General features: G+C 44.2%; 1 protein-coding gene across 6 annotated transcripts in view; it reads left to right on the top strand.

Annotated features, from left to right (window-relative positions):
* The window catches only part of LOC110489007 (phospholipid-transporting ATPase IA), a 189,852-nt gene that overhangs the window by 87,288 nt on the left and 77,818 nt on the right, over positions 1–24,746 (top strand). For 2 of the 6 annotated variants that reach the window (XM_036943167.1, XM_021561540.2), the window contains 11 exons: positions 2,167–2,207; positions 5,371–5,444; positions 6,921–6,990; positions 7,292–7,419; positions 7,813–7,924; positions 8,076–8,241; positions 8,544–8,549; positions 11,419–11,546; positions 11,794–11,871; positions 12,195–12,283; positions 19,047–19,091. In XM_036943167.1, the coding sequence (XP_036799062.1) occupies positions 2,167–2,207; positions 5,371–5,444; positions 6,921–6,990; positions 7,292–7,419; positions 7,813–7,924; positions 8,076–8,241; positions 8,544–8,549; positions 11,419–11,546; positions 11,794–11,871; positions 12,195–12,283; positions 19,047–19,091 (937 nt within the window). Of the gene's footprint in view, positions 1–2,166; positions 2,208–4,495; positions 5,350–5,370; positions 5,445–6,920; positions 6,991–7,291; positions 7,420–7,812; positions 7,925–8,075; positions 8,242–8,543; positions 8,550–11,418; positions 11,547–11,793; positions 11,872–12,194; positions 12,284–19,046; positions 19,092–24,746 lie in introns of those variants that run through there. The other 4 variants (XM_021561541.2, XM_021561542.2, XM_036943168.1 and 1 more) reach the window with 4 other exon arrangements.

The following is a 24,746-nucleotide window of genomic DNA, read 5'->3' as shown; positions in this document are numbered from 1 at the left end:
TCGAACCCACAAACGCTGATGCTCTAGATACTCAACTAGTCTAAAGAAGGCAAGTTTTATTGCTTCTTTAATCAGTATAACAGTTTTCAGCTGTGCTAACATACAGTGGGGCAAAAAAAGTATTTAGTCAGCCACCAATTGTGCATGTTCTCCCACTTAAAAATATGAGAGAGGCCTGTAATTTTCATCATAGGTACACTTCAACTATGACAGACAAAATTAGGAAAAAAATCCATAAAATCACATTGTAGGATTTTTTTTGAATTTATTTGCAAATTATGGTGGAAAATAAGTATTTGGTCACCTACAAACAAGCAAGATTTCTGGCTCTCACAGACCTGTAACTTCTTTTTTAGAGGCTCCTCTGTCCTCCACTCGTTACCTGTATTAATGGCACCTGTTTGAACTTGTTATCAGTATAAAAGACACCTGTCCACAACCTCAAACAGTCACACTCCAAACTCCACTATGGCCAAGACCAAAGAGCTGTCAAAGGACACCAGAAACACAATTTTAGACCTGCACCAGGCTGGGAAGACTGAATCTGCATTAGGTAAGCAGCTTGGTTTGAAGAAATCAACGGTGGGAGCAATTATTAGGAAACGGAAGACATACAAGACCACTGATAATCTCCCTCGATCTGGGGCTCCACGAAAGATCTCACCCCGTGGGGTCAAAATGATCACAAGAACGGTGAGCAAAAATCCCAGAACCACACGGGGGGACCTAGTGAATGACCTGCAGAGAGCTGGGACCAAAGTAACAAAGCCTACCATCAGTAACACACTACGCCGCCAGGGACTGAAATCCTGCAGTGCCAGACGTGTCCCCCTGCTTAAGCCAGTACATGTCCAGGCCCGTCTGAAGTTTGCTAGAGAGCATTTGGATGATCCAGAAGAAGATTGGGAGAATGTCATATGGTCAGATGAAACCAAAATATAACTTTTTGGTAAAAACTCAACTCGTCGTGTTTGGAGGACGAAGAATGCTGAGTTGCATCCAAAGAACACCATACCTACTGTGAAGCATGGGGGTGGAAACATCATGCTTTGGGGCTGTTTTTCTGCAAAGGGACCAGGACAACTGATCCGTGTAAAGGAAAGAATGAATGGGGCCATGTATTGTGAGATTTTGAGTGAAAACCTCCTTCCATCAGCAAGGGCTTTGAAGATGAAACGTGGCTGAGTCTTTCAGCATGACAATAATCCCAAACACACCGCCCGGGCAACGAAGGAGTGGCTTCGTAAGAAGCATTTCAAGGTCCTGGAGTGGCCTAGCCAGTCTCCAGATCTCAACCCCATAGAAAATCTTTGGATGGAGTTGAAAGTCCGTGTTGCCCAGCAACAGCCCCAAAACATCACTGCTCTAGAGGAGATCTGCATGGAGGAATGGGCCAAAATGCCAGCAACAGTGTGTGAAATCCTTGTGAAGAATTACAGAAAACGTTTGACCTCTGTCATTGGCAACAAAGGGTATATAACAAAGTATTGATAAACTTTTGTTATTGACCAAATACTTATTTTCCACCATCATTTGCAAATAAATTCATTAAAAACCCTACAATGTGATTTTTCTGGATTTTTTTCCCTCATTTTGTCTGTCATAGTTGAAGTGTACCTATGATGAAAATTACAGGCCTCATTTTTTTAAGTCGGAGAACTTGCACAATTGGTGACTGACTAACTACTTTTTTGCCCCACTGTAATTGCAAAATGGTTTTCTAATAATCAAATAGCCTTTTTAAAATGATTAACTTGGATTAGCTAACACAACGTGCCCCTGGAACACAGGAGTGATGGTTGCTGATAATGGGCCTAATAATAATAATAATATTCCATTAAAAAATCAGCCGTTTCCAGCTCAATAGTCATTTACAACATTAACAATGTCTTCACTGTATTTCTGATCAATTTGGTGTTATTTTAATGGACCAAAAATTGTATTTTCTTTCAAAATCAAGGACATTTCTAAGTGAACCCAAACTTTTGAACGTGTGTGTGAGTACATTGTGTATTTCTTTGTTGTCGAAAGATGAGACATAATATATGGCTCGGTATGCATTGTGTAACACTGTGCCTTTCAAGTAGGCTAAACAAAGCATGGTGGTGGTGATTTATCTTGCCTGTCACAACACTTCTCTTACCTTTTTGTCTCTGCTCTTTAAAGTGCTGAGGAATGGTGCCTGGGAGATCGTGCACTGGGCCAAGGTACATTATCAGACTACTTCCTTTTAGCTTAAATGGAAAGTTCTGTATTTTGCAATTCAGTGTAAGATTGTTCCGCACTCTGAAAGTAGTCTATGCACCAGGAGAGACAGTAGGGTAATCCATGGATCGGTTTTATTTGAACCGCCACTACAAACTTCTGCTAACTTTAGCCACAGGTAGTTGATTATCAATGGGAGTGATGGCGGCAACCATGCAAATAAGTAAAGTAATGGACAAATAACCTTTTTAAGGATGCTGGGATCATCTAACATTCATTTGTAAAATACGGAACTTCCCCTTTAACCAACGGCATCAGGCAGGGGTGTGATATTATTCTAGGAGAGATATTCATAGACAGCTACTGACATCCCACAAGAACTGGAACAAACAACAGATGTTGATGAGGATGTGTCCACAATAGTCTCTTCCTATCCAATCTTTCTATATTAAGTACACACACGCACACGCACACGCACACACACACACCAACACCTCCTGTTTGCCATCCGGCCCCTTTCGTCAGCCTGGTCAGTTACTGGCCTGGTCAGTAACTAATCCACTGCTTCCATGTGGACCGACAGCGATAAGAAGAGAAGGAATGCTATGCCCGAGAACATAACAGACATGGAGAGAGAGAGTAGCTTTTAGTCCAGTGATCATAAAACACCCCAGTTAATTACCTTATCAGAAATGGTCCACCCACAACAATCAGGTGAAAAGGAAAAAAGGTAAGGAAGCGTGATATTAATAGCCTGGCCGTTAAATAGAAGGCACACGCAACTGGTTTCTCCTTACTATAGCTCTGCTGGGGGGCGAGAGGAGAAAACATTAAGAAAATATTCACCATTGCCTCTGGTTCTGGAGAATGCATGGTTTTAGTGGCCCGGTAAATATATTGTCATTTCAAACCGGTAGATGTTTGTTTTTTTACCATTCCTGTGAGAAATTTCCTCAGAAATTGGGGAAGCAAAACACTTAATGATGAACCCCAGAGGATACAGAACAAGGTGAATTACTGATCTAGATATTATATTAATGCTTATGGGAAGATCTCATTTGGACATTTTGGGCAGAAACAAGGATTTTGCTGGGGTATGAAATATAGATGCACGTCTTTGCCCTGTAACTTTTATTTTTCCTCACAGGAAAAAAACTATGTAATCTACTTGAAGTGGCAGTGGAACACAAGATATTTAGGGTCGTTTCATTAGGGCACGCTAACACTGTAACAGAAAATGAAAACAAGTCTAGGTTGTCCCTTCCTGTTTAATGACACTTTATTCCGTTTAGGCGCCTAATAAACATGACGCAGGTTTTCTGCCTGGTTGACCAACCCTGGAAAGACGACTGGCTTATTTTTCCCCTGTTTTATCATTTCTATTATTTCACTACGATTGTTTACTTCTCATTTTTCCCATGATGATCATTTCCATGACTTCCCAGGCAGTGGTCTCTATCTTTCAGTAACCAGTGTGTTTCTTCCAGGCAGTGGTCTCTATCCATCAGTAACCAGTGTGTTTCTTCCAGGCAGTGGTCTCGATCCATCAGTAACCAGTGTGTTTCTTCCAGGCAGTGGTCTCGATCCATCAGTAACCAGTGTGTTTCTTCCAGGCAGTGGTCTCTATCCATCAGTAACCAGTGTGTTTCTTCCAGGCAGTGGTCTCCATCCATCAGTAACCAGTGTGTTTCTTCCAGGCAGTGGTCTCCATCCATCAGTAACCAGTGTGTTTCTTCCAGGCAGTGGTCTCCATCCATCAGTAGCCAGTGTGTTTCTTCCAGGCAATGGTCTCCATCCATCAGTAACCAGTGTGTTTCTTCCAGGCAGTGGTCTCCATCCATCAGTAACCAGTGTGTTTCTTCCAGGCAGTGGTCTCCATCCATCAGTAACCAGTGTGTTTCTTCCAGGCAGTGGTCTCCATCCATCAGTAACCAGTGTGTTTCTTCCAGGCAATGGTCTCGATCCATCAGTAACCAGTGTGTTTCTTCCAGGCAGTGGTGGGAGATATAATTCGAGTAGGATGCTCAGATTACGTACCTGCGGACTCTATCCTCCTGTCATCCAGGTAGAAGTCTGTGGGTTCACCTACCTGTTCCTGCCAGACCCTGAGGACATCTCCTCCTCTGTTCTCTCTCTCCCTCCCTCCCTCTCTCTGTCAGCTCACACAAGGAAGTGGTGATTGATTCCAAATAAGAGCAGACATTTTAAGTGCCTCGATTAAAAACATTGGCCTACTATCAAAGCAGGTTAAGTGCCAGCTACATTTTCAATGTTGTGAAGATCCAGATCTGCTGCTACTGCTATTGAAAATAGTTTTAAAGACTGAGAAACAGTATTGCATTGTGGGAATCATCACTTCCTTCTAACATGTCGTCACATCCTTTCCTCCTTCACCTTTTCAAACTTCATTTGGACCAGGTCTTACTTTGGGCCCTGCCTCGGTTTACTGTCTGATTATGTCCTTTCTGACCTATTACCCATACTTTGAAAAAGCTGAAACAATGCAACAGACCTACACGCTGTACTGTATCCAGATGGCACAGGCCTACACGCTGTACTGTATCCAGATGGCACAGGCCTACACGCTGTACTGTATCCAGATGGCACAGGCCTACACGCTGTACTGAATCCAGATGGCACAGACCTACACGCTGTGCTGAATCCAGATGGCACAGGCCCACACGCTGTGCTGAATCCAGATGGCACAGGCCTACACGCTGTGCTGAATGCAGATGGCACAGGCCTACACGCTGTGCTGAATGCAGATGGCACACTGTTTTGTCTGTTTGCACAGCAGCGATTTATTTGCACGTTATCCAGACCTCATCTAAAATATCATTAAATTGTAATTTCTCTCGCCCCATATGATTTATATTGAGTAAATTTGGTTATTGTATTTGTATAGTACTGTATATGACGATCCTAAATGACTTGATATAGTCCAAATGACATTTGAAACCAGTTTATACCAAACCCTCTGGACGTGCAAGGGTTACACTGTCCTTATTATTCCATCAAATTAAACCATTCTCTTTCCCCTCCCTTGTTTTGGTGTTTGTTTGTACTCTACCTCTCACCCTCCTCCCCTTCTTCTCTCCCTAATGTCCTTCTCCTGGATGCCCCTGCTCTCGCTGGCCCCTCCTGGTGCGTGCTGGGTACTATCAGGTGGGCGTTGGGGAGGTAGTGAAAGCGGCCAATGGGGATCACCTCCCGGCCGACCTTGTCATTCTGTCTTCCAGGTCAGGAACCGAACCACACTGCCGAGCATGAGGGTGGGAGTGTGGCGGTGGGAGCATGGGAAGAGGGGCATAGCATACAAGTCAACTACAACTCAGGATGTTTTGTCTTGCACTGCCAACATTAATGATAAATATTGGATTTAACATTCTAAGGCAGGAAGGTAAAGCTCTGGTTATGTTGATAAAGCCAGAGATTAAGGTGAATAGGTCAGTGAACACATTGTTCCTATCTAGGCACAGTCAGATGCCTTAACAAGAAATGTTTTTATGGCTTGAAAATATAGTGAGACAATACATAAATTATTGAATTGCTCTTTAAGACCTGTAACCAAACTGTTAAGCAAACATGGAAAGTGTTTCAGTTAGTTTTCTTAGTGTAGCACCACAGAAAAGCTTGCTTTAGTTTGAGACAAGAGCATAAGTTTGTGTGTGAACTGTGAATGGGTTTCCATGTTCCTAACTGTGCATGGCTAAAAAAAATCAGCCTTAAAACATGGCATGCTGGGACCATAGAATAGTGACATTTCTATGACTGACATGACAACATTTTAATTAATCTTGGCATATTTGTTTATATTTTTATTTAACTAGACAAGTCAGTTAAGAACAAATTCTTATTTACAATGACGTCCTACCCCGGCCAAACCCTAACCCGGACTACGCTGTGATACAGCCTGGAATTGAACCAGGCATAATGGCATATTGTAACGTGCTTACAACAATGTATCTACAATAATCAAGTAGATATTTGGAATATTTGATTAATACTAAATATTCATGAATACTCCAACAGTGTTGTTGATGCACTGGTCCCATCTTGTCAACAGGATATTTGAAGCATGACTGACTGGTTTTAGAACATTCCTGCAGAGCAATTGTCTGTCGTCAGGAATCCAAAGCCCTTATTGATCAACCAATGACTCAAAACAGCTGAAACTACAACCTCATTGATTGAGATTAGGGTTTGAGTGGGACAAAACCCTTTTGGATTTTCTCCTTCTTCCCCTGTTTTTTGGATGGGCTCTTGTCATGCATCTATCACTGTATTAAAAGAGTGGCTAACCAGTGACCCTGCCTGGTCCGGTGTGCTCTGTAACTCTGTCCCTGTGTCTGTCAGAGCCCCAGTTGTTCTACTGTGGTTCTAGTGCTTGCTCGGCATGCCTGCTTACTTTCTCTGTCTTTGAAAGTTGACTGAGTTCAAGGACAGCTGCAAACAAAGATGTTAGCCTTGCCTGTGCCGCTTTTCCAGGACTTGGGACTGTCATAAAATGTTTGACTGTATTAGTTCAAAACAACTTGGTATCAGAAAACTTTGCAGTCTTTGTTTGTTGGAGTCCCACCTCCCTATTTCTTTCAAACATCATCATTAAATAGATTAATGAGTGTTTTCATTATTATATATAATTAACTTTTATCTTAAGTTCTCCAGGTCCGATGTTCAATTTGATGCTTTTTTGCGTCCCCTTTTTAAACAAGTGAGCCCCAAGGCATGTGCTACATTGAGACGTCAAACTTGGATGGAGAAACAAACCTCAAAATCCGACAGGTGATTATTTCTCTCTCCTATATTTTCGTTTACTCCATCTCCTGGGAAATAGGCAACTTAGAAGTATTGAACTGAAACTCAGCCAGGGATGACTTTTGGTCAGCCTTCCAGGAGTTTCCCCAGATAAGATGTTCTGATATTTTTTCTGATATTTCAGAAACCACATTAACCAATTTTAGCTCAGTCCATTATGAAAGTGAAGTGTTTTCTCAATATAGGCTATCCCCTTTTATTGACTTAATTGAAATAGAATTGGAATGTGTGTGTGTGTGTGTGTGTGTGTGTGTGTTTGCACACAAAGGGACTACAAATCACCTCGGAGATCAAGGACATTGACAGCCTGATGCGTCTCTCTGGGCGCATGGAGTGCGAGAGCCCCAACCGCCATCTCTATGAGTTTGTGGGGAACATCCGTCTGGACGGACACAGGTGGGACACAACACACCGCTCTTCCCTTTTCAACCAGCTAGCTGCTTTTCCAGCACAGTGAATTGTGTGGGTTTGTGGCTAATTTAATGTTTCTATGAAGTGAAGAGAAGATTAGAAGCACCTGCTTATTGTTTGTTTGGGAGGCTTTGCCAATCCATAGTAATAAAGAACATGGTGTCAGTCATCTGAAATACAGACTTGCATCTTAATCCTGAGGTAGAACAAAGTCCCTGAAAACTGGAAGATGTGAGGACTTCTGTTCCCTCCGTACTCAGTGACAGTATCACTATAGCAGTAAAAGTTCTACGTTGGATTTAAGTTCCATAATTTCACAAGCTCCTCCACTCTACGCCTATGCTGGAGACTCATGGACACTTCTGTTTGTGACTCCAGCACCATGCCTCTGGGTCCGGACCAGATTCTGCTGCGAGGTGCCCAGCTGAGGAACACCCAGTGGGTCCATGGCGTCGTGGTCTACACTGGACACGACACCAAGCTCATGCAGGTGAAGCCCTCTGCTGGTCCACATGTACATTTGTCATTTAGAGGACATTCTTATCCAGAGCCACTTAGGTTTGTAAGAAACCCACATGTCAGTCATTTTTTGGGGGGTTTTGTATTATAACTTCTATTATGTCGGTTACTTTTTTGTCCAGAATTCCACACGGCCGCCTCTGAAGCTGTCCAATGTGGAGCGCATCACAAACTTCCAGATTCTACTGCTGTTCGGCTGTCTACTGGCCATCTCTCTGGTTTGTTCAATCGGACAGACCATCTGGAAGTACCAGTACGGCAATGCAGCCTGGTACATGGACTTGAACTGTAAGAGCACCAACGCAAGATATAGTCCACATATTGTGTCTGCTTTTTGAGTTATGTTTTGTTGATGTCGCTGTGTCATTGTTTCTTTTACTTTGCCTCTGTTAAAGTATGTATTTGCAACACAAGTCAAATATGTGGCGATGGGGATTGATGGTATTCCCATGTAAACATAACTGATTGTGACATGCATAGACGTGATGTGAATGAAAGGAATGGTTGAATATCAGTGCGCTGCTGTACATTTTGGTTAATTTCTAATGTTCTGTTTTGGTTCTTTGTTTTTCTTTGTTGTTTTTTAACAGCTCCAGGTAACAACCATTTAAAAGCCTTGGCCAATCCGTGAATGACCCTTCCATACTAACACCCTAACTGAAGCTCTGCCTATGCTAAGCCCCCACTATATGGTTGTCGTATTTTGTAAGGGCCCTCTTGCCATGGACAGCACAGGCCAGGGATCCGACGCTAGGTTTACCCCTCCAGCTCTTATGCTCTACTCTTTAGTTCCTTTTAGTGCCTGATCCACACAGTGTTTCCCCCTTTCTCCTCCATTTGTGTGTGATGCATTAAACTCTTTGCAAACCTTGGCCTCAGATCCAGACCCCCCTTTTTGTGCCTTTTTTTACCACAAATGGACCATGAGTCAAGAAACTTCACTTCTGCTTCACTTTTGTCCTGTGAGAGCAAGAGATAAGATTGCGCTCAGGAAGCTCTTGGTAGGCAGGATTATTCTACATGTAGCTGAACATAGATGCTGCAGTACAACCCAGAGGTTACCGGTGACATTTTCTAAATGCCTCCCTCCCTCTTTCTCTCCCTCCCTCTGATGCCAGTGTTTATTCTTTATAAAGCAATACAGAGAGCGAAGGAGTGATTCAAAACCTATTTCAGCACAAGAGAGATTTTAACATCCACTCTTGAGACATGTTTTTCAATTAAAGCCGGTGTTAGACTAACTACTATTGAAAGAATAAAAGCGACAGGTAATAGAACCTTACAGCCTCAGTAGTAGAATGAAGGTTAGATCACCTCTGTGGCTACTTGAAAAGTGCTTTAGTATTTTTTTCCCCCATTGCTAAAGATGGCCTTCTTTTCCAATGAGTCTGTGAGCCTCGTTTTGCAAACTGATTAACGTCTCACTACAGCCATTACTCTATATTCAACTAGGCCTGTGTTAGGAGAGGTTGTCAATTTCATGCTTGTTTTATGACCTACTCTCCCCTCAGTCTCAGAAAATTTGATTGGCTCGATCTCCAGGGTTTCACTGCTCTTGTTTGTAGCTTTGAAACTCCCACCTAACAGACCCCATCCTATGGGGTGGAGCAGAGAGTGGTGTACAAATGAGGGTGATGTGAGTCATAAAGCAAGCGTCCATCTTGAGACTGACTGTTCCTTTTAGGGAGAGAGGGACTCAGTCCACTGAAGATTTTTCCGACCTGTGTCAAAAGAGAGAGGTGGTGAATTCATCAAATCATATTAACTTTCACTGTAGCATTTACATACTCCTTACCCAAATTACTTGACTGTAATTGCACATTGAGACATGTCAACACAATCTGTAGTCAGATGGAGAGCACAATGTCAAGATGAATGGACTGGCAGTGCACGCTGGTCAGTGGGGAGAGAAGCTGGATCACCACACATCAAACCACATACTGTACGTTCCCCATACAGTATGTCAAAGAGGGCACGTTTATGTTTATGCATACGCGATAAATAATTAACTTGACATTGACGCAGCCTACACTGCTGACATCCAAACTGGCATGGTTCCCAGTATTTAGATCTTAACAGCCTTTATGCAGATGAAGAGTTGAAAATAACTTCCGGCCATTTGTTATACGTTCACACCACCTGCTACACATAACTTTCGGTTAAATCCCCATCCACTAAAAAGCAGGTTGCTGGTTTTCCCGGATTTTATCGGTTTCTGCTGAATGCCCACTGCTTAAACAGCTTACCCCGCACTTCAGCCGTTAACGCATCTTTGCGCAGTGTGGGTTTTCGCTGTCCCTTAAAAGTTAGCCGACGGTTGTGGCTGCTCTTTGCTCTACCATAGTAGAAAGTTATAGTAGAGGAGATGGGCTGGTTTTACTTTTGGATACGCATGCTCTGAAATAGAAGAAAATACTGACTCAAAATCACGTATTACCTGAATTTTACTCCAATGTATCACAGCAAGAGTCAGACATAAGAAGGAGATAGAGGGGTGGATGGTGCATGTCTTGGTTTGTTGTGATTGACTTGCTCATGGCTGCAATTTTAATCTGATCCCAACCTTATTTACCCCTCTGAGAATATACCAGTTCATGTGTAACAAGGTGACCTCACAAACTACACAAATAGTTACTTACAGGCCAATCACACTGCTCAATGTTGATCTCTAAATCCATCCTGCTCTTTTACACTTGTTGTTGGTTGGGACAGGAATGTGCTTTGGACTGAATCCCTCTCCTTTTGTCTTGAGACATCAAACTCGTTTGTCTTCCACCCCACCTCTGGCAAGCCCTCCCTCCTCTCCTCCTCTCCTCTCTGTGTGCTGTCGTTCCAATAGCAGTAGCTTCCATTTTGAACCCCATCTTTTTTATGATTTCATCTTTAAATCATTCTGTTGTGGGGAAAAGGGCTCCTCGCAACTGCTAATCTAAAGGGAAACGCTTTGGTTGAGGAAAGTTTATCTTGCGACTCCTGCAAGCTGAGGAAAGGTAATTCACATCACTCATGTTTTTGTGTGAGCCACTACTCTGACAGTGGGGGTTGTATGTCTCCTTTTTGTTTGTTTCATCATGGACCGGGTGAAAGAGAATCCATAATTCCTCACAGTGCGTTGTGGAATTCATTGCCTGGATCATGCTGAATGCCAAGGCTGCTGCTATATGACAAATGATTCTACTCTAGATCAGTCCCATTTCTGTAGCCAGAATTATGGGACCTTAATTGGAGTGAATATCAATTTCAGTGGCGAGAGGATGAGGTGGGGTGGAAGAGATGGGTATTAAATCTCACCTAATGCACAACATTGATACAACGTTGTACAAGGCATACACTGTGTTGTGAAAACGTTGAGCATTAGAACTCTGGGAACTGGGCTTTTTCCCGATGGTGTTGGGTGGGATTCAATGCTGACAAAAATCTTGTCTATTGTTCCTCTCCCCCCGAATCTTGCCGTCCCCCTGACAGATGGTGGTGCCGCAAACTTTGGCCTCAACTTCCTCACCTTCATTATTCTTTTCAACAACCTGATCCCCATCAGTCTGCTGGTGACTCTGGAGGTCATCAAGTTCACACAGGCCTTCTTCATCAACTGGGTGAGAGAAGACACAGGATTTTGAGCCCTGTGGTTATCATTGACTGGGGTTTACATGTATTGTTAATTCAGTTTACTTCCTGATTTGAAATGTAATTGACCCCCAACCCTGTTAATGTCTCATATAGCTCTGACCCCAATTCAAGTATTTTGTGCATGGCACACAGGCACTCTGGCTGTCTAGTCACTTGATGTCAAAGTTGAAATGTTTGAAGTTGTTGTCTCAACATTCTATATGATTATTTCAGGATACAGACATGCTCTATGAGCCCACTAACACCCCAGCCGTGGCTCGCACTTCCAACCTGAATGAAGAACTAGGACAGGTAATGCTGCTTGTTCAACATTTTTATGAATTATATTTAATTCATGAATTATATCCACCTTCCCCTGCACATAGTAGTTGCAGCAAATACACATTTGTTTCCAACGTTGACAAAAAATGTATTCTAGTCACCCATGAATTGGTGTTGGTTACCATTTGAAGTAAAGTGTTTGTGCAGTCTGATCTTATTCCATTACTGATTTAAACTGAGCGCCACTTGGCTCAAAGTTCCTGTTGCTGGTGTGCCGCAGGTCGACACTAAGCAATGATTGGCTGTCTCCGATCGACACTGAGCAGTGATTAGCTGTCTCGCTCTTGTCACAGGTGAAATACATCTTCTCCGACAAGACGGGGACTCTGACCTGCAACGTGATGCAGTTCAAGAAGTGCACCGTCGCCGGCGTGGCCTACGGGTAAGATTTGCCTCCACTCCCCCTCGCTTGTTTACCTCCCTCTATCACTTCTCTCTCCCTCTACCACTCCTCTCTCCTTCCTCCCTCCTCTCTCCCAATCACCTTCATTAAGTGAAGTGTGTACCGTGGTATACAGCTGTACATCTGGCACTCCTTGTCCTGTCCCCAGCCGCCTCATTAGCAGTTGCATCAGTGCGTTCCACTCTTCGACTCAGACTATAAATAACACGGCGTACTGTTTGCACGCAAAGGCATTTTTTTTTGCTACTGTCCCTTGGATTTTTCCCCCCAGGTACAGTTGTGAGAAGTGTCCGTCTCTTAAAAAAAAAAAAAAGTTTTTTAATGAGTGTGATGATGGTGGGTAGAGCTTCCATGTTGTGGCTTAGCTCTGTATTGGAGCGCTGACCAGGAATTAATGCAGTGCTTATTGTGGTTGTAATAGATGCTAGGGGCCTTTACCCATCAGATCAGCTGTGGTATACTCAACTGCTCACAGCTGTTCAGTAAGGCTGTTCAAAGTATACTACCTCTGGGATAGCCTAGACTGTATAGTTAGTTGAGTCTTCAAAAAGTCATGTAATGTTGTAACAGAGCGCTTTAATCTCAGCCCGTGTTTTTATTTGATGGTCTTACATTGAGGGAGGGGGTTGTCCTGTTAGTTCCTAATGCATTTATTCTGTGAATATGCTATCAGTTCCTTTCTGCAATTTGAAAATGACAAACATTGCTTAATGTGATACAGGCAGCTAAGAAGCTACCAGGGAACTGTGTGTGCATCCCAAATGGCACCCTATTCCATATAAGGCACTAACTTTGACCAGAGTCTTATGGGCCTTGGTCCAAAGTAGTGCACTATAAAGGGAATAGGGTGCAAACTGTGAATATCTCAGTAGAGCGTGACAATACATGATTAGTTCAATTAAAAACATGCTTGAGGAAGTGCAGGGTTGGGGGACAAGAACGCCTGTTTCTTCTCCAGTGCCGCTGGTGAAGCTGTCCGACCTGCGAGCTAGAGAAGGACAAGTAGTTGCCACGCCTTCCTTTCCAGCCAAGGTTCACGTTGCCACACCTTCCTTTCCAGCCAAGGTTCACGTTGCCACGCCTTCCTTTCCAGCCAAGGTTCATGTTGCCACGCCTTCCTTTCCAGCCAAGGTTCACGTTGCCAAGCCTTCCTTTCCAGCCAAGGTTCACGTTGCCACGCCTTCCTTTCCAGCCAAGGTTCACGTTGCCACGCCTTCCTTTCCAGCCAAGGTTCACGTTGCCACGCCTTCCTTTCCAGCCAAGGTTCACGTTGCCACGCCTTCCTTTCCAGCCAAGGTTCACGTTGCCACGCCTTCCTTTCCAGCCAAGGTTCACGTTGCCACGCCTTCCTTTCCAGCCAAGGTTCACGTTGCCATGCCTTCCTTTCCAGCCAAGGTTCACGTTGCCACGCCTTCCTTTCCAGCCAAGGTTCACGTTGCCACGCCTTCCTTTCCAGCCAAGGTTCAGGTGTAAGGAGGGGATTAAGCACATCAATCAAAGAACCATTAGATTTGTTTGTGGAGTGTTCAAGAATATCACTTTCTCCTTCTTTTCAAAGCTAGAGTAGCATGCCATAAACACATTGACAGCAGGTTTCTGACATGTATCCCCAAATCGAGTGGGGGAAATTGATACGTTAGAATGTGATCAAAGCATAGCCTGCTGTACTGTGTAACCATCCCTGCTGTAATCTACCCATTTAACCACTAATATGTCAGTCATAATCACATTTAAATTCTCTTACGGTTTCCTTTAACCATTGATTTTCTGGGGACAATCATGGAGAAAGGGGCTCTACTACAGTGACACAAGGTCTTTGCCTAGTCCTGGATCTTCTCGGGCTGTCTTGCCAACTCCTATGGTCATTTGTCATGACCATACAAACATATAGGATCAGGTTTAGGAAGCTGTCTGCCATTGTAGGCCTATAGCTGGAAAGTCGGAAGTTTACATACACTTAGGTTGGAGTCATTAAAACTTGTTTTTCAACCACTCCACAAATTTCTTGTTAACAAACTATAGTTTTGTCAAGTCGATTATGACATCTACTTTGTGCATGACACAAGTCATTTTTCCAACAATTGTTTACAGACAGATTATTTCACTTATAATTCACTGTATCACATTTCCAGTGTGTCAGAAGTTTACATCCACTAAGTTGACTGTGCCTTTAAACAACTTGGAACAGAAAATGATGTCATGGCTTTTGAAGCTTCTGATAGGCTAATTGACATCATTTGAGTCAATTGGAGGTGTACCTGTGGATGTATTTCAAGGCCTACCTTCAAACTCAATGCCTCTTTGCTTGACATCATGGGAAAATCAAAAGAAATCAGCCAAGAACTCAGAAAATAAATTGTAGACCTCCACAAGTCTGGTTCATCCTTGGGAGCAATTTCCAAATGCCTGAAGGTACCACGTTCATCTGTACAAACAATAGTATGCAAGTATAAACACCATGGGACCACGCAGCCGTCATACCGCTCAGGAAGGAGATGCATTCTGTCTCCTAGAGATGAACGTACTTTGGTGCGAAAAGTGCAAATCAATCCCAGAACAGCAGCAAAGGACCTTGTGAAGATGCTGGAGGAAACTGATACAAAAGTATCTATATCCACATTAAAACGAGTCCTATATTGACATAACCTGAAAGGCCGCTCAGCAAGGAAGAAGCCGCTGCTCCAAAACCGCCATTAAAAAAAGCCAGACTAAGGTTTGCAACTGCACATGGGGACAAAGATCATACTTTTTTGAGAAATGTCCTCTGGTCTGATGAAACAAAAATAGAACAGTTGGGCCATAGTGACCATTGTTATGTTTGGAGGAAAAAGGGTGATGCTTGCAAGACGAAGAACACCATCCCAACCTTGAAGCACGGGAGTGGCAGCATCATGTTGTGGGGGTGCTTTGCTGCAGGAGGGACTTGTGCACTTCATGAAATAGATGGCATCATGAGAATGGAAAATTATGTGGATATATTGAAGCAACATCTCAAGACATCAGTTAAAGTTAAAGCTTGGTCGCAAATGGCTCTTCCAAATAGACATTGACCCCAAGCATACTTCCAAAGTTGTGGAAAAATGGCTTAAGGACAACAATGCCAAGTTATTGGCGTGGCCATCACAAAGCCCTGACCTCAATCCTATAGAAAATTTGTGGGCAGAACTGAAAAAGCATGTGCAAGCAAGGAGGCCTACAACCTGACTCAGTTACACCAGCTATGTCAGGAGGAATGGGCCAAAATTCACCCAATTTATTGTGTGCAGCTTGTGGAAGGCTACCCAAAATGTTTAACCCAAGTTAAACTATTTAAAGGCAATGCTACCAAATACTAATTGGGTGTATGTAAACTTCTGACCCACTGTGAATGTGATGAAATAAATAAAAGCTGAAATAAATCATTCTCTCTACTAATTCAGACATTTCACATTCTTAAAATAAAGTGGTGATCCTAACTGTCCTAAGACAGGGAATTCTTACTAGGATTAAATGTCAGGAATGGTGAAAAACTGAGTTTAAATGTATTTGGCTAAGGTGTATGTAAACTTCCGACTTCAACTGTGTGTCTTGCTATCAACCAGTATCCAGATAGATATTTGCCTTTCAGTCTCTCAAAAACCAGGGTGCAATTGAAAGGGGCTGCTCAGTCCCACCATTCATGGATATGGATCTGTGCTTTTGTAACAGTATAGACTTTACGTCTGTCCCCTCGCCCCGACCTGGGCGCGAACCAGGGACGCTCTGCACATGTCAACAGTCACCCTCGAAGCATCGTTACCCATCACTCCACAAAAGCCGCGGCCCTTGCAGAGAAAGGGGAACCACTACTTCAAGGTCTCAGAGCAAGTGACGTCACCGATTGAAACGCCACTAGCGCGCACCACCGCTAACTAGCTAGCCATTTCACATCGGCTACACTTTCATCAGAGAAGCCTAGAGTTATTGTGCTGATCCGATCCCTGTGTGCTCCCTTCCTCTCAGCCTCTCCCACGACTGTATGCTAAGGGACACGTTCTCCCTCCCAGGTGGTTTGTAGGAGGCTTGATGATGGCTAAATTTTGATAAACAAACATGATTTTAGAAGTGCTCCACAGAACTACCAGACCAAAGAAAAAGCATAGAGCAATCTAGCTACCATTAATCGGGAAGGAAAAGTGAATTTCTACGGTAATGCTCTGAATAATCTGAGCTGTCTGACAATGAGCGTCCTGAGAGGTCTTTAGTCTTTTATACACTAGGGATTTTAGTTTGCTCTTCCCTGCATCTCTAAGGTAGACTTTCTCTGTCTTTACAATACTATTCTCAGCAATGGTCACAAGATTTGTCCTCATGAAATGGTGTCATAATGACCTTTTCTTCTTCTGGTTGAAGTGGTGTCATAATGACCTTTCTTCTTCTGGTTGAAATGGTGTCAAAATGATTTTTCTTCTTCTGGTTTAAATGGTATCATTATGACCTTTCTTCTTCTGGTTGAAATGGTGTCATAATGATTTTTCTTCTTCTGGTTTAAATGGTATCATTATGACCTTTCTTCTTCTGGTTGCGACGACGCCAGTTCAAACGGCTTTTCCCTCTGGCTGGGTGAAGTCTAGTAATGGGTTCATGTCCTTACTACTGCTTCCCACTGCAAGTCTTAATTGCTCTTCCCAGGGTTCCAGTCCAGTCTGTGGTCTGTCAGCCTGGACAGCATAGTGTCCTACTAGAGTCAGAGGCCCATTGTAATGTTACACACACATCAAATGTATTTATATAGCCCCTCTTACATCAGCTGATATATCAAAGTGCTGTACAGAAACCCATCCTAAAACCCCATACAGCAAGCAATGCAGGTGTAGAAGCACAGTGGCTAGGAAAAACTCCCTAGAAAGGCCAAAACCTAGAGAGAAACCAGGCTATGAGGGGTGGCCAGTCCTCTTCTGGCTTTTCCGGGTGGAGATTATAACAGAACATGGCCAAGATGTTCAAATGTTCATAGATGACCAGCATGGTCAAATAATAATCACAGTAGTTGTTGAGGGTGCAACAGGTCAGCACCTCAGGAGTAAATGTCAGCTGGCTTTTCGTAGCCAATCATTCAGAGTATCTCTACTGCTTCTGCTGTCTCTAGAAAGTTGAAAACAGCAGGACTGGGACAGGTAGCACGTCCGTTGAACAGGTCAGTGTTCCATAGCCGCAGGCAGAACAGTTGAAACTGGAGCAGCAGCACGGCCAGGTGGACTGGGGACAGCAAGGAGTCATGCCAGGTAGTCCTGAGGCATGGTCCTAGGGCTCAGGTCCTCCGAGAGAGGGAAAGAAAGAAAGAAAGAAAGAGAGAAGGAGAGAATTAGAGAGCATACTTAAATTCACACAGGACATCGGATAAGACGGAAGAAATCTCTCCAGATATAACAGACTAACCCTAGCCCCCCCATAAACTACTGCAGCATAAATACTGGAGGCTGAGACAGGAGGGGTCAGGAGACACTGTGGCCCCATCCGATGATACCCCCGGACAGGGCCAAACAGGCAGGATATAACCCTACCCACTTTGCCAAAGCACAGCCCCCACACCACAAGAGGGATATCTTCAACCACCAACTTACCATCCTGAGACGAGGCCGAGTATAGCCCACAAAGAACTCCGCCACGGCACAACCCAAGGGGGGACGCCAACTCACATCCACTCCACCACGTCGTCCTCCTCAAAGACTAATTAACTAGAGCAGTAATTAATATAGCCATCCCTATGCGTGAAGACATTAATGAATTCAGCTGCACACTAGTGCTCTTAGAGACATATAGTAGCAAGAGATGTGTGCTTTTCTTTTAGGAGTCTTCTAGTCACTGATCCAAGGTCAACCCTTATGGTGAATGTTAGGAATTGGGGGAGGGTAAGCTGATTTCAGACCTTTCTTTGACACACCTGAGAAGTAATAGCATTCAAGAGTTGTGTATGTGGTTAACTTGAACATAGCATCGGGCATGTCCGGTAACGGGAATTAGATCTGTGAAAAGACCTAAGAATGCGTATTGTGTACTTTGTCCATTCACAGTGTATTTGAATGGGTGTTGTGGATAATACAAAGCTCAGAATAGTGAATTAATTCCCAGCCTCAGTCTTATATGGGCCAGTCAAAGTGGCCAAGCCACAATGTTCTCTTGTCATCTAGATAGCGGGACAGTGTCCGGTCAACTCAAATCCTCCCATGTACAATTAACAAAAGCCTGGACCGTAATTAGTTTGCCAGAGCGGAGATGTGAAAATAATTTGCCACTCTCGTCTTGGAGCAGTGTGCGCAGTGACCACATTTGGAGTTCCCAGTGGGGAACACTTGGCAGCCCATGAGACACAGGGACGGACGGACGGACGGACGGATTGATTGATTGATGGATGGATGTGGGGCTGAGAGGCCTAACCCAGCTGTCCTCTCGCTCGGCTGACCAAAGACAACTGGAGTGGACAACTGGAGTATTAAAACTTAACTAAGCTTCTGCTGCTTTGTTAGCAGCCCGCTATTATAAAGATGGTCAGTCACTTCCATTGGAACAGATCCTCATCACTAACCACTATCCCAGCGATCTACCCTCATGTGAGATACTAGCCCTCTCTCAACAATCTCCCTTTAATATCTCCAAATTAACCCAACGCCTTTGGATAACCAACCAGTCAATGTAATTTTTTCATTGTCTGCTTGTTAACAGAACATGTTAACAGAACATGGTTGACTGTACAGTATTCTGCAACATGATTTTCTCTCAACAGTCACATACCCGAGGCTGAGGATGGTAGTTTTGCTGAGGATGACTGGTAAGATTGCTGTGGTGGTGTTCTGTGTGCTACTGCTCTCTTGCTTCTGTGATGTATAGTGTTGCATTGTGGGTGTAGTACTTTGGAAATAATTCACTGTGCATCTGTTTTTTTGCTGTGTTTTGATACACTGACTTGGGGCGTTGTGCTGTATGGCACCAAGATAATGTTTTCTGCAGGCGTTAGAGTATAAAAACAGATTCTGCATGGAAATGAGTTACCAGTTAAAGGATTATGGGTTCTCAGCTACTGTACAGTATACAGTGTTATAGCTTACAATAGATGTCTGGAAATGCGACACAGTGCAGTCTGCTTGGCATGTTGTGAAGCATTTCTCTACCTATTATACTGTGACGCTGACTATTGCGGCACAAACTCCCTTTTCCCCATTTGCATTAATCTAGCGGTTGAGACCCAGGCAACACACACACACACACACACACACACACACTCCTGTGATCCATCTGCTGCAGTGTGTTGTAATCCACAGCATGGATGTGTCTCATCCATTTTGCATGGGAGAATTTGGCCTTTTTGTTGATGCCAAATGTGGTGCCTCGCAGGCTGCTGGGGAGACGGACGTGGCTGTAGCCAGTTTCCCACCTTGTGTGAAAGCATGCCTTTTTTTTTTTTTTACTGCCTTTGTCTGTGAAGCAACCGCCGTGAATTTAGCACATTAATATATGACGTAACTTAGCGAACATACGGAGAGATACCAACACAAAACAGAGGCAGATATTTATTAAAAGTACTTTATCTTCTTCTTTGCCATAGTCATGAATAATAGATACTACCAGACTGCAAGAATTGTTCTCCCTCCTTCCTGAAATAATATCTGCTCACTGATATACACTTAATAAAAAAATACACTTCTCTTGCCAGGCTGCTCAGTGTGAAATCGCATTGGATTATTCCATTCCTCAAATATACTACCTCAAACTCACTTAGGCCTACGCCGGGGACATCAATCATCCCACGTGTAATACATCTGCAATCCTAAAAACAATCCCAGTCCTGGTGGGTCGGGTGCTGCTTCCATTGTTTTTATTTTGTTATTAGAGGCAGTGCACTCTCTGAAAACGCTTAAACGCCAACCCAAATGGTTGATGAGGTTCAGACCATTGGATAATAAAGAAATCCTGTATTAGTCCCAGTCATTCAATGGGAGTATAATTTTGCCAGACACAGATTGTGGGACTTGATAAGTATATGGCGGTGCCTAGAGTGTACAACATGGAAAGATGAGGTGAGCCTCTTTGGAGAAGAAGGAAATGAAACTCCAGCCTGCCTGCTGCCCTTCTTCAATCTCTAGACCATCTGTGGTATGAGCTTTACAGACCCATTCCTTACTGTCTCTGTGGGAAACCATATCATTTGGCGCTCTTTTTCATGGTCCTTAGAGCCAGATGGGAGCAATTGTCCTGTAACATTGTCAGTTGCAGCCAAGAAATTCTGGACCCATTCAGCACCAAGAAAAATCCATTCCGTCCCGAGAAACTGTTAACACACATCGGCCATTTTGGATATTGACCCATCTGTTGCTTCTTGGTGACAGAAACAGAATGTGCTGTAACAGAGCTGTTGTTGAGTTAGTACGGAGGCCAAAGATAGTGTGAACAACCAGTGCTCTTGTTCCTATAGTGACAGGATGGATCACTGCTGGGCTGTAGAAGGTAATCAATAACAGACCATCCTTCACGATCAGCTTTAGCCTCAGAAATCACATCAAGCCGATGGACTCGGGCGGCGGTGATGCCATTGCTTTGTCAGTCTCGGCAAAGGGCTTAGTTTTCTGTTCACTGCCTCAGTGCTCCATTTCTATATACAGTGCATTAAGAAAGTATTCAGACCCCTTGACTTTTTCCACATTTTGTTACGTTACAGCCTTATTCTAAAATGGATTAAATTGTTTTTTTCCCCTTATCAGTCTACACGCAATACCCCGTAATGACAAAATATCATTAAAAAATGAAATCACATTTACAGTATTCAGACCATTTACTCAGTACTTTGTTGAAGTTACAAGCTTGGCACACCTGTATTTGGGGAGTTTCTCCCATTCTTCTCTGCAGATCCTCTTAAGCTCTATGGGCAGCTATTTTCAGGTCTCTCCAGAGATTTTTGATCGGGTTCAAGTCCGGGGTCTGGCAGGGCCACTCAAGGACATTCAGAGACTTGTCCCGAAGCCACTCCTGCGTTGTCTTCGCTGTGTGCTTAGGCTTGTTGTCCTGTTGGAAGGTGAACCTTCGCCCCAGTCTGAGGTCCTGAGTGCTCTAGAGAAGGTTTTCATCAAGGATCTCTCTGTACTTTGCTTCGTTCATTTTTCCCCTCTCCTGACGAGTCTCCAAGTCCCTGCCACTATAAAACATCCCCACAGCATGATGCTACCACCACAATTCTTCACCGTAGGGATGGTGCCAGGTTTCCTCCGGGCGTGATGCTTGGCATTCAGGCCAAAGAGTTTAATTTTGGGTTCATCAGACCAGAGAATCTAGTTTCTCATCGTCTGAGATTCCTTTTTTGGCCTTCCACCCAGGAAAATAGATCGAATCCCAGCCGGCGAACCTAAACAACGTCGCCGTAAAAGGGGCAAACGAAGCGGTCTTCTGGTCAGGCTCCGGAGACGGGTACATCGCGCACCACTCCCTAGCATACTACTTGCCAATGTCCAGTCTATTGACAGCTAGGTTGATGAAATCCGAGCAAGGGTAGCATTCCAGAGAGACATCAGAGACTGTAACGTTCTTTGCTTCACTGAAACATGGCTCACTCGAGAGACGCTATCGGAGTCGGTGCAGCCAGCTGGTTTCTTCACGCATCATGCCGACAGAAACGACCATCTTTCTGGTAAGAAGAGGGGCGGGGGGGGGGGGGGGGTATGCCTTATGATTAAAAAGATGTGGTGTGATCAAAACAACAAAACAGGAACTCAAGTTCTTCTGTTCACCTGACTTAGAATTCCTCACAATCAAGTGTCGACCGCATTATCCACCAAGAGAATTCTCTTCGATTATAATCACAGCCGAATATACCCCCCCCCCCCCCCCCCCCCAAGCAGACTCCAAGCTGATTCCACGCTTCAAGACCGCTTCGATCACGTGGATTGGGATATGTTCCACATTGCGTCCAACAACGACATTGACGAATACGCTGATTCGGTGAGCGAGTTCATTAGAAAGTGCATCGGCGATGTCGTACCCACAGCGTCTATTAAAACATTCCCAAACCAGAAACCGTGGATTGATGGCAGCATTCGTGCGAAACTGAAAGCGCGAACCACTGCTTTTAACCAGGGCAAGGTGACCGGAAACATGACCGAATAAAAACAGTGTAGCTATTCCCTCCGCAAGGCAATCAAACAAGCTAAGCGTCAGTATAGAGACAAAGTAGAGTTGCAATTGAACGGCGCAGACACGAGGTATGTGGCAGGGTCTACAGTCAATCACGGATTACAAAAAGAAAACCAGCCCCGTCGTGGACCAGGATGTCTGGCTCCCAGACAGACTAAATAACTTCTTTGCTCGCCTTGAGGACAATACAGTGCCACTGACACGGCCCACTACCAAAACCTGCGGACTCTCCTTCACTGCAGCCGACGTGAGTAAAACATTTAAACGTGTTAACCCTCACAAGGCTGCAGGCCCAGACGGCATCCCCAGCTGCATCCCCAGAGTATGCGCAGACCAGCTGGCGGGTGTGTTTACGGACATATTCAATCAATCCTTATCCCAGTCTGCTGTTCCCACATGCTTCAAGAGGGCCACCATTGTTTCTGTTCCCAAGAAAGCTAAGGTAACTGAGCTAAACGACTACCGCCCCCTAGCACTCACTTCCGTCATCATGAAGTGCTTTGAGAGACTAGTCAAGGACCATATCACCTCCACCCTACCTGACACCCTAGACCCACTCCAATTCGCTTACCGCCCAAATAGGTCCACAGACGATGCAATCTCAACCAGAGACCCTGAGTCTCGACCCCGCCCTGTGCAACTGGGTACTGAACTTCCTGACGGGCCGCCCCCAGGTGGTGAGGGTAGGTAACATCTCCACCCCGCTGATCCTCAACACTGGGGCCCCACAAGGGTGCGTTCTGAGCCCTCTCCTGTACTCCCTGTTCACCCATGACTGCGTGGCCATGCACGCCTCCAACTGAATCATCAAGTTTGGGGACGACACTACAGTGGTAGGCTTGATTACCAACAACAACGAGACGGTCTACAGGGAGGCGGTGAGGGCCCTCGGAGTGTGGTGTCAGGAAAATTACCTCACACTCAACATCAACAAAACAAAGGAGATGATCGTGGACTTCAGGAAACAGCAGAGGGAGCACCCCCCTATCCACATCGACGGGACAGTAGTGGAGAGAGTAGAAAGTTAAGTTCCTCGGCGTACACATCACGGACAAACTGAATTGGTCCACACAGACCGCATTGTGAAGAAGGCGCAGCAGCCCCTCTTCAACCTCAGGAGGCTGAAGAAATTCAGCTTGTCACCAAAAGCACTCACAAGTTTCTACAAATGCACAATCGAGAGCATCCTGTCAGGCTGTATCACCGCCTGGTACGGCAACTGCTCCGCCCACAACCGTAAGGCTCTAAAGAGGGTAGTGAGGTCTGCAAGACACGGACACCTACACCACCCGATGTCACAGGAAGGCCATAAAGATCATCAAGGACAACAACCACCGAGCCACTGCCTGTTCACCCCGCTATCATCCAGAAGGCGAGGTCAGTACAGGTGCATCAAAGCAGGGACCGAGAGACTGAAAAACAGCTTCTATCTCAAGGCTATCAGACTGTTATACAGCCACCACTAACATTGAGTGGCTGCTGCCAACATACTGACTCAACTCCAGCTCACTTCAATAATGGAAATTGATGTAAAAATGTTTCACTAGCCACTTTAAACGATGCCACTTAATATAATGTTTACATACCCTACATTACTCATCTCATATGTGTATATACTGTACTCGATACCATCTACTGCATCTTGCCTATGCCGTTCTGTACCATCACTCATTCATATATCTTTATGTACATATTCTTTATCCCTTTACACTTGTGTGTGTATAAGGTAGTAGTTTTGGAATTGTTAGGTTAGAATACTCGTTGGTCATTACTGCATTGTCGGAACTAGAAGCACAAGCATTTCGCTACACTCGCATTAACATCTGCCGATCATGTGTATGTGACAAATAAAATTTGATTTAGACAGGTGTGTGTGTGCCTTGACCACAGGTGACCACAGGTGGACTCTAATCAAGTTGTAGAAATATGTCAAGGATAATCAATGGAAACAGGATGCACCTGAGCTCAATTTTGAGTCTGATAGCAAAGGATCTGAATACTTATGTAAATAGGGTAATTCAATTTTATTTTAATTCATTTGCAAAAAATTCTAAAAGTTTTTGATTGGTCATGGGGTATTGTGTGTAGAGTGATGGGGGGGGAAATGATTTAATCAATTTTCGAATAAGGCTGTGACGTGGAAAAAGTGGGGTCTGAATATTTTCCCAAGTCACTGTAGGTGGTTAGATAAAGCAGGGGTAGGCAACTACATTCAGCCGCAGGACGATTTTTGTAGGAGTGGATGGTGGGTGGAACAGAATTATAATAATTTGTACATTGCAAATTGACCACAACTCAGCCCAAT

The sequence above is a fragment of the Oncorhynchus mykiss genome, chromosome 14 (genome assembly GCF_013265735.2).
Source record: "Oncorhynchus mykiss isolate Arlee chromosome 14, USDA_OmykA_1.1, whole genome shotgun sequence".
Taxonomy (NCBI): Eukaryota; Metazoa; Chordata; class Actinopteri; order Salmoniformes; family Salmonidae; genus Oncorhynchus; species Oncorhynchus mykiss.
This window is presented reverse-complemented; position numbering and strand designations above follow the sequence as displayed.